General features: G+C 41.1%; 1 protein-coding gene and 1 pseudogene across 3 annotated transcripts in view; one reads left to right on the top strand and one right to left on the bottom strand.

Moving 5' to 3' along the window:
• The window catches only part of sestd1 (SEC14 and spectrin domains 1), a 28,337-nt gene extending 19,250 nt beyond the window's left edge, over positions 1 to 9,087 (top strand). The window contains exons 17-19 of one of the 2 annotated variants that reach the window (XM_079733427.1): positions 188 to 379; positions 5,414 to 5,535; positions 8,507 to 9,087. In XM_079733427.1, the coding sequence (XP_079589553.1) occupies positions 188 to 379; positions 5,414 to 5,535; positions 8,507 to 8,783 (591 nt within the window). In that variant the 3' untranslated portion in view covers positions 8,784 to 9,087. The remainder of the gene's footprint in view (positions 1 to 187; positions 380 to 5,413; positions 5,536 to 8,506) is intronic. The other variant, XM_079733428.1, reaches the window with a different exon arrangement.
• Positions 1,007 to 2,072, bottom strand: LOC307073106 (putative nuclease HARBI1; annotated as a pseudogene). Its single transcript has 2 exons — positions 2,035 to 2,072; positions 1,007 to 1,816 (listed from the first exon to the last, which is right to left on the bottom strand). The product of its transcript is annotated as a putative nuclease HARBI1 (transcript).
• Positions 9,088 to 10,721: the final 1,634 nt, after the last annotated feature.

Below are 10,721 nucleotides of genomic sequence, written 5' to 3'. Positions count from 1 at the left end.
TAAGGTCTCTATGTATTAAGGTATCTATGTTTTAAGGTCTCTGTTTATTAAGGTCTCTATGTATAAAGTTATTTTTGTTTTGAGGTATCTTTCTTTTAAGGTCTCTATGTATTAAGGTCTCTTTGTTTTAAGGTCTCTATGCATTAAGGTCTCTATGTATTAATGTATATTATGTATCCTGTCTCAGAGTACGTATGACTACGGCAGGCAGCTGCTCCAGGCCACGGTGGTGCTGTGCCAGTCCCTGCGCTGCGCCACGCGCTCCTCAGGCGAGACGCTGCCGCAGCTGCAACGCGTCTGGAAGCAATTCAGCATGACGGCCGACGAGAGGCTGGGCCGCCTGACGATGGCACTGCGCTTTCACACCGCTGCCGACAAGGTAACGGATCATAACACTAGAAAATATATATGCATCATGTATATGTAGATCATATATAACATGTATACTGTATATCGTATATAACATGCATACTGTATATATATATAGCATATATGAGTCACCGCTACCCGCAGGGTTAACATGTAGAATGTATATCTTTAATCGCATACATCATGATGAGTATATCTGAGCCCAGTTTTTCAAAAGTAATCCAGTAGGATTTCGGATCACGGATTGGATCAAATCTTGGAAATGGGTTTCTCAAAGAAGATCCAAACTAAGATCAGATCATGTAATCCGATCTTACATTTGATCTGGATCAAACCTCCCCTTTGGGTTTTTCACAACTTTGAACTCGATTTGAGATCTATTGATCCAAAATCCCATCGGAAGGGTGTATTCAGTTGTGTAACAAGTTGTAAAATCAGAGTTTTTTTTTTTAAGTGAATGATCACAAAATCAATGTTTACTGATGATATATACATTTCTTACAAATTATTCATCAAGACGGTGACCATGGATATAAAGAAAATGTATGACGCATGTCATATGATAACTAACCCTAATGAGATATGGTAAACAGTCATTCAGTAGCCTAGTTAAAAGTAATTCATCACAATTGCATCTCTAGCTGCAATTGTGATAAATTACAAGTGTGTCCTTCATTCGGTAAGAACATTGTTCTGGTTCTACATCAGGCTCAGGTCCATCAAAACAGTCATCAAGAGGGACATGACGTCTGGTGGCGATGTTATGCAGAACAATACAGGCAAGGATGATGTTGCATGCCAGCTTGGGTTATACTTGCAAGTAGTTAAGACATGCAAACCGTCTCTTCAGGACTTCAATTAGGTGTTCAATGGTACATCTTGTTCTGCAATGTGAGGAGTTGAAGCGTGCCTGCTCAGGTGTGTTTGCAACTTGAAAGTCATTAGCCATGGTAGGAGTGGATACGCGCTGTCTCCCAATAGCATGCCATTTGGTCGGTGGGATTGAAGCTCCCTGTATAGTGCACTCTCTCAGAATACGTGCATCATGAACAGACCCTGGCCGTTTCACAACACAGCTGGTGATTATGAGGTCGGCGTTGCCCAAAAGTTGGATGTTGATGCTGGGCCTTCCCTTCCGATTGATATACTCCCACTCCCTTTCACAAGGAGCTTGGATATGCACATGCATACTATCAATAGCACCAATAGTGCTAGGCATGTTCCCCATTTGAAAAAACTTGTGCTTAGTCTGAGCTGTCTGGTCATTCTTGGAAAGGAAACAAATTGATTGATCAGACTGCCCAGTGCTACTGACGCAGCCTTCACCACATTACTCACAGTTGATTTTCTCACTCCCATATTGTCACCAATCACTTGGTAGAAAGTCCCACATGCGTAAAACCACTGAGCGATTAAGCACTGTTCCTCCACAGATAAAGCATGACTCCTTTGGGTTTGGTGTTGGAGTGTTGGCCTGACAAGATCTGCAATGTACTACTATTGCTCAAGTGGTTTGCACACTCAGCATACATCCGTTCATGGTACCTTCACCTACGGTAACGATGAACAATACCCACCATGTGGTTGCCTCTGTATGCTTAGAGAAATGGGTGCAAAGACATGATGTGTTCATATGGTTCACCGATTAACCAGCAACGAGCTGACTGGTTTGAGTCTAATTGAGCACAAGCCAAAGCAATCATGCTCAAGGCTTATAAGATCAGTGTTGGCTACACCAAAGAGTTGAAACCATGGACTCAAAAGAGCCTAATTTCACTGTGGCCGAAACCTGTGCACTGCTGGAGGGTGTTCGGGACAATTTTTCCTCAATAGTAGGAGGTTTCAGCTCTGCAAAGGGTGGAGAAGTTAACAAAAAGGAAAAGACAACATTTGGGAGGACAGAACCAATCATGTCAATGCCATGGGTTCTGGCCAGAAGAGGACCATAAAACAAGTTATGTTGCGATGGAAGAACCTTAGGGCAAAGGCAACAAAAGACCAAAAACAAACAAACAGATAACAAGCCAGGGGTGAGTTCACTGATCCTTGATATCATATGAGGAGAAAGATCAGAAGCTTGGCATGACATTGAAAGCATAAAAGGAGATGGATTGATTGATTGATTGAAAACTTTATTGAACAACAATTAACAGAAGTGTTCAAAAGGATAAAAAAAAACACAATAAAGCCCAAAGGCTTGTTTCCATTGTGGTCCTTTAAATGGAAAGGGAGAAACAACACATGGACTAAAACATGGAGAACAAACACACAGCACATGGACTACAATGTTGAGGAAAAAAGGGGAATAAAATAAATAAAACAAGGGATAAGTACCCAGACAGACAAGCAGACACACAGACAGTACAATATTCCTAGTACTTCAGGGATCTTTTGATTTTGTTGATGAGTTACCTGACAATTTTTGTATTGAAGATTTAAATTTAAAGTAGGAGGAGCTCAACAATTTAAAGTTTAAAGGTAGGCCATTCCACAAGACAGCTGCCGTGTATAGGAAAGAGTACTTTTCCATACAGCTCTTAAAACGGCAGAGCCTGAAATCAGTGGAACTCCCCCTGGCGGAGTAATTGTGTGTGTCACTAATTTTAGAAAAGTAATGTCGTAGGTACTTGGGTGCCAGGTTATTTCTTATCTTGTAGACTAAGCACAATTTGAGTTGGGGAACTCTCTCCTCAACTCTGCGCCACCTATGACTGGAGAAGTGGTCAGGAAGAAGATGTGTTCTGGGATGGAGTTTGAGGACCACTCTGATCAGTTTATTTTGACAGATCTGTAGCTTATCTTTGAGGACTTTAGTAGTGCCAGTGTACCAAGATGCACAGGCATAGTCAGAATGGCATTGAACAAGGGCTTCGGCTAAGGTTTCCAAGCTGTTACTATCCAAGAGGCTGGATATTCTTGCCAGGAACTTATTCCTTTGGCTCACCTTTGAGATAACTCTTTGGGCCATAAGCGCCCCTGATAATTTGTTGTATAATATACAGCCTAAGTAAGTGACCACTTCCTTGGCGGTAATTTCAACATCACCTGCTACTACCCTAAACCCCGAAGACTTTCTTTGGAGAGGTGGATAATTCTCCTTATCCACCTCTTACCTGATGAAGTCTGTAAGATAGAGCAGACAGGTATCAGTGGATTGGGCTTTTCTAAAGCCTGATTGGAAGTCAAATAGGAGGTTCTGCTTTGCTAAATACCCGTCTATTTGCTCATAAATGATCCTTTCAACAATTTTTGAAATTGAATACAGGATAGATTTTGGGCGGGAATGGTTATTTGTAATGGATACATTAATGAGTTATGACAGGATTGATTTTTTTCAGCAGCATCCCTGAGAAATTTTGCAGGAATGTTGTCAAAACCGGTAGACTTGGAAGGATTCAGGCCTTTGAGTTTTTTTAGTACCAACTCCTCTGTTACTTGTTTGAAACAAAAGGTGTTTGGCTGGACTCCCTTTTCTTTATAAAACGTGTGCACCTTCTGTGGATCACTAAAAACACCAGAAGTAAAGGGAAGCTTCTGCACCAGGTTACTTGCAAAAAGAAACTATTGAAGGTATTTGCCACCATTTTTTATCATATGATATGGACCAATTTATTTCTAGGCCTATTTTACTTTGTTTTCGCCTTTGGGTTCTCTTTCGTCCCCAAAGGCCTAAGAGTTGCCCAGAATTTCTTAGGATCCTTTTTATGCTCCTCAATTTTAGACCTAAAAAAATCATTTTTCGCCTCAACCACCATTCGCTGTACCTTATTTCTAAGTGTACTCTCTCAAGTGGATGGTGTCCAAGATATCATTATTTATCCAAGGCTGAGATCTCTGTTTAATCCTGGTCTCTTTTAATGGGCTATCTTGTCAAGTACTTCCAAGAAAGTAGTTTGAAACTGATCCCATGCTATATCAACGTCACATATGTTGGTAATTTCCATCCAGTTAATATTATTAAATACGTCCCGAAATTTGTTTTTGATCATCGAAAAGACAACATTTGGGAGGACATAACCAATCATGTCAATGCCATGGGGTCAGAAGAGGACCATAAAACAAGTAATGTTGCGATGGAAGAACCTTAGGGCCAAGGCAACAAAAGACCTTACGGAAGCCAAAAACAAACAAACCGATAACAAGCCATATAAGAGGGGTGACTTCACTGATCCTTGATATCATATGAGGGGAAAAATCAGAAGCTCTGCCTGGCATTAAAAGCATAGAAGGAGATGGAGAGGCCACAATTACAGAGACTAGGACTTTAGAAATATGCAAAATTCTCCTGCAGAGTTTGTCCTGGACCTGACTCAAGTGATTGAGGAGGAAGATAGATCTGTGGATATAAGGGAAGGAAGTACAAGACGCTCCTACAAGAAAACGCAATGGAATAAAAATGGAACAAAATAAGGAATGTAAAAAACAAACACTGGCTATTTGTGGCCACCAGTATTTTGCCTACATGTTGTTCTTTGCTAAGCCAGTAGGCTACACTGTTGGTTCCATTTAAGGCTCTGGGCCCAGATTTCCAAAAGTAATTTAGTGGGATTTCGGATCACGAATGGAATCAAATCTTGGAAATGGGTTTTTCAAAGCAAATGAGGGATTCCGAACTAAGATCAGATCATGTTATCCGATCTTACATTTGATCTGGATCAAACCTGCCCTTTGGGTTTTTCAAAACTTTGAACTAGGTTTGGGATCTTATTTGATCCAAAAAAACAGGAATATCTAGATCCAATCGGAAGGGTGGATTCAGTTGGTTATCCTGAAATTTGGTAATTGGATCACAGTGATCTAATCCAATGTTCCTTTAAAAACGGTCATAAAAGTAAGATGGATCAGGTGATCCTGGATAGCAAAACATAGGATTTCCAATTCCGGATCAATTTGATCCAGATAAAAATGTTCGAAAAACAGGTTAACATGTAAAATGTATATCTTTAATCATGTACATCATGATGAGTATATCTGCAGGTGTTTCAGGTTTACATGTAGAATGTATATCTATATATCAGATACATTATGAGGAGTATATCTGCAGGTGTTTCAGGAGCGGGAGGAGCAGCAGGAGGAGGAGGAGCTGGAGGAGGTGTTTGAGGAGTTGGAGACGGTGGGGAGGAGCTTACTAGACCGACTCAGCATCCCTGTGGTCTTTCCTGACGGGTACACACTCACTCACACACCCACGCACGCAGACACATACAGTAGTGTAAACATGAACACAGGAATCCCAGTTGTAACCAGTTGACTGAGGTCCACAGGGCATTCTGGGGTTCTTACCCCCACTAGTAACAGCAGGTTCATTACAATGACTTAGTCACTGTTAAACACTGCTAAAGGTACTATTATATACTAGAGTTTCTCAGCCTCTAGTTATAATGTGGAAACCCCAGTCGACAATGTTACAAATTGTGGAGGGCATAATGTAGTAACATTTTGCCTATGATGTTACAACATAAAACATTTTGGTTCACCTATTATGTAATGAAGCAAGCATAATAATTGTCTTTATTTAATTTGATTACATTATAAAATTAGTCAATTTATGGGTTACAGGGGTAATTGTTCAAATGAAAGTGCAGTATACTATGCATGCAATCAATTATTAATAGCTTTTACTGTTATTCAGGTCTCAAAGTTCATTGACATTTTTAAAATGCATGGCAACTACTGTTGGTTAGTTGAAAATAATAATGACAAACAGCTTCTTCTGAAACTGAAAATTTTGTTCATTTACAGAAGCGCCTTAGTGAAATAAAATAAGTGTAACAGCAGCTAAGGCAGCAACCTAACTATAGTGAAATAAAGCACAGGCTTGTATGGGGGAGGGGGAGAGGGAGAAGGGGGGGGTGCCAGGGCAAGATTGCGGATTGTACATTGGCTACCTGACGTGAGAGTTTAAGATGTTTTTTTATTATTTTTTTATTATTTATTTTTTTTATAAATTTTTTTTCCATTGAGATTAAAAATCTCCTTTCAAGTGTCCTGGCCAAGACAGGCAGCAGTAGCCTACGGTCACACATAGCCTACACACAAAACATTAGAAAAATGAAACAATTAAAAACGTTGGCAGAGGGGAGGGGGGATATCAATATCACATTATATTTAGGGAGGCTCAAGGAGGAGATTTATATTATTATATATATATTATAAATTCAGCAACAAAGTGTAGTCTATAAACAGAACGTCTTACCTGGGAGAGTGTAGACGGCGGGGCCGTTATCTTGATCCTGCTGCTGTCTTGCAACTTCTGCGTAAGTGCGTGGGCCTATGTAATGGCGCGCTTCCAGCGAGCGGTGTGGTTCGGTGCGGTAAGGTGCGGCATGGTTGACGTTTCCACCGCCAAAAGTTAGGCAGGGTCCGGCATTAAAGGAGAAATCCAGTGTAAAATGGATCTGGGATATGTTTAGCATGATAACGAGTTGGAATGTTTGTTTGGTAGCAAAAAAGCGCATGTAGACGCATTCTTAAGTTGGCTTTTTTTGTCCGATTCTACCAAAACGCTATAAACTTGGGATGGGGGCATGTGCTATGGTAAAAACTAAATCGCTATTTTAAACCACTTAAAAGGCTAGAAGTAGCCTGACACTTCTTTGGTAGTATAATAAGGGTCTTTACATATAAAACAAGGCATTGATAACTTTGTAAGTGTACAGATTGTTTATTAAAAAGGACATTTTATACACACAATACCATCAGTAGTTCACCCGTCGACGCCATCTTGTCTTTAAGACTCGATAGGTATATTGACGAACACAGAGCTTGTGACATCCATGAACAACACGCAAGCTCTGTGTTCGCCAATCGCCCCAATCGTTCAAGCGTTTTGGTAGAATCGGCTAAAAACAGCCAACTTAAGAATGCGTCTACATGCGCCTTTTTGCTCCCAAACGAACATCCCAACTCGTTATCATATTAGACATATCCCAGATCCATTTTAGACTGGATTTCTCCTCTAAGCGTGCTGAGCCGTACCTATTTTTCAGTACTCCTCTGTTGGGGTACCAAGCGGTCTGAAAGGGTGCCGAAAGGTCGAGCTACACACGCCGTCCGTTGATTGGTTGACAGAATCATCACTTCCGTACAAAAGTGGGCTAAAACACAATACCCACAAGGTATTTCTGGACAGCGGCGAAAGCTTTGTTTATTGAAGAAACTTTCGCGCAAAAGTTTGCCTTCTTTCTTGGACGCCCTACATTGTTGCTCTTTGTTTAATGTGTCTCATAGGCCTTCTCGATTATGGAAAAATCATAATCACGATTATTGTGGTCAATATTGAAGCCACGATTATTCAAAAGATTTTTTTTTTTTAAAACATGATTAATTTATTCTGTATTTCTCTGCAAGAAAAACTCTTTGTAACTGAGAACTTTAATGAATAAAATAGAAAATCATTTAAACTCTATATTAGTTTGGAGATCGTTTGACACAAAAATCTAAATCTCGATAAAAATTTGATTAATCGCACGGCCCTAATGTCGCGTTTTTCTTTTTCATTGAATTTATTAGCAGGCTATTATTTTACAGACCTGCAATGGCTCACATTTGAGCTCCCTTTTAGACCAACGAGACCCTCTTTCATGTTGAATCTAGTGATATTCAACATGACAGAGGTTGATGTTAATAATGCACATGTTAATGTTGCACATGCTAATGATACTTAACATGTTACTTCAGCATGTTACTTCATGTTTACTCTAGGGAGGGACTGAAGCTTGTTCACATGTTTATGTTACTTCAGGAGACCTCAATATAATATGAAGCAACAACTGGGATCTTAAAGATATAATAAAATAAATATCTGAATGCGCTTGTATACGTGCTTGGTAGATCTCTATATGTTTGTCACTTAACTGTCTGTCTGTCTGTCCGTCTACCTGTCTGTCTCTCTGTCTACATCTCTGTGTGTTTCTCCCTGTCTGTGTCTACTTGTCTGTCTCCCTGTCTGTCTACCTGTCTGTCTGTGTGGGTGTCTACCTGTCTACATGTCTGTGTGTGTGTGTCTTACTGTCTCTCTGTCTACCTGTCTCGGTGTGTGTTGACCTGTCTGTGTGTGTGTCTACCTGTCTTTCTCTCTCTACTTGTCTGTCTCTGTCTACTTGTCTCTCTCTGTGGCTACCTGTCTCTGTGTCAGGACAGAGCAGTTCTTCGGGACTCCAGGGGAGATGGCGTCGTCAGCGGAAACCATCAGAGAGCGCCTCCTATTGGTGGAGGAGCAGCGGGGGCTGCGGCTAGCAGAGGAGGGTGGGCTACACCGTGAGGGGGAGGAGCTAGATATCAGTGGGCGGGGTCAGTTGGAGGCGGGGCTAGACGTGATTGGGGAAGAGGCCAATGAGGACGAGGAGGATGAGGAAAAGGCAGGAAGGGAGGAGGATGAGGAGGAAAAAAATAGAGCGACACAGGACTGTTAGATGACCACAGATCAACATTCAGAATTATGGATCCCATTTTCTCCCAAGGCTAGCACCAATCCCTCACCCTCTCTCTCCCTAAGAAAACTAATGGATGGCCTGTTACTAAAATATCCCCCTTGATACGAGCTACTAATCATCTGAACTACCACACAGACCACAGCTGCCTGGACTCCCGCTCTACTGTCTCAAAGCTTATTGGCTGGCCTCAGCCTTTAGGATCCTCCTCTTGACCATGTATAAAGCGCTAGCTAGCTAGGGGCTACATCTGTCATGACATTGTGACCTCATCATAATCTAAATAAACAAGCTTTTTAAACTGACAAGATTGGTCGATTCTCTTCTTATGCACCCAACATCTTGTCTGAAGCCTACATTAACCCCCTGGAGGAGAGGAGAAGCAGGAGAACAGCAGATAGTGGTGAAGTTGTGAAAACTTCTCTGTGCCCTACCTCCTGTGCTGTCACCAGCAGATAGTGGTGGAGCTGTGAATACTGCTCTGTGCTCTACCACCTGTCCTGTCCCCAGCCTCCCCTGGTATGAAGGTTATATTGCCGTACCTTTTCAGGTTTATTTTGCATATTTTTGTCTAGCAGAAACTGAGTAGAATCACAAGTTGTTAAGCTGTTATCGGCTAAGCCATAAAGACATAAAGGATGTGTATTTTTACCACCCCATCAGAGGGGAGGGGGGTGGGATCAGCTGTGAGAGGGTCGGGCTAAAGTTGAGCCCTAAGAGGCGGAGAGAGAGAGGTGGTCTCTGTCTCAGAGCCACACTGACACGTGCTAAATAGAGAAACATTGATTTTGGGTGTCCCAGAAAAGAGGAAACCCATACTCCTGTTGATGCAGTGGTTTGAACTGGGACCAGAATGATTTCTACTTAAACTGGGAGCCAGGAAGAAGATGGGTGGATAGAGAGAAGGAAGAAGGGCACAAGACTCTGCAAGTAAGTGTTGGAGCTAAAGGAACTATCTCTGTTGTAGAGTTAGTGTTGGAGCTACAGGAACTATCTCTGTCTTGTAGAGTTAGTGGTGGAGCTGCAGGAACTATCTGTGTTGTACAGTTAGTGGTGGAGCTACAGGAACTATCTTTTCTGTTGTAGTTGAGTTGCAGTCCCATATCCCTGAGGACCTCCAGATGTTGGTCTGACCTTTGTCCTGCAGTTGGTATGGAAGCGGGGATAGAAGGATGTGAAGATGGAGGAGAAGAGAAGAAGGTGCCCTGTTCCTCCTTCACCACTCTAAGTACGGTGGCTGTGCAGGCCGGCCTATCCCAGCTGGTCGTCTCTGTCCTCAAGGTACTGGCTCAGCTGTTGCCGTTGGAATGCTTCCTTCATCGTGTTGAACAGATTGGAACTCCTAGCTCAGTATTTCTAGTCATATAAAATATCTAAATAGTACATGTACAGGCAAGAGGTAGAATCATGTAGTTAATGGATGTAGATCATATAGGTAAATCATCTATAGTTCCTATATACAAATAAGAAATAACAGGTGGTGATATGTGTTGTATTATATATGTAAATATGTATATATATGTATGTGTATATATGTATGTGTATGTATATATATAAATATATATATGTATGTGTCTGTATACATATATATATGTATGTGTGTGTATGTGTATGCATATATATATATGTATGTATGTATGTATATATATATATATGTATATATATATATATATATATGACTATTATAATCTGGCATATGCGCCACTATACTCATACACACACACACACACACACACAATTATACTCTGTTTACATGTATGTATGAGTCTATAGTCGTGTATGTGAGAGAGCATAGTAGTGTATGTGAAAGATGTGAGAGTATAGTTGTTTATGCAAGAGAATATTGTAATGTGTGAGCGAGTATAGTTGTTTATGCAAGAGAATATAGTAGTGTGTGTGAGAGACTTTGACAGAAACGGA

The sequence above is a fragment of the Pollachius pollachius genome, assembly GCF_949987615.1.
Source record: "Pollachius pollachius genome assembly, chromosome: 3".
NCBI lineage: Eukaryota > Metazoa > Chordata > Actinopteri > Gadiformes > Gadidae > Pollachius > Pollachius pollachius.
Note: the sequence above shows the minus strand (reverse complement) of the source record. Positions and strands in the feature narration are given on the sequence as shown.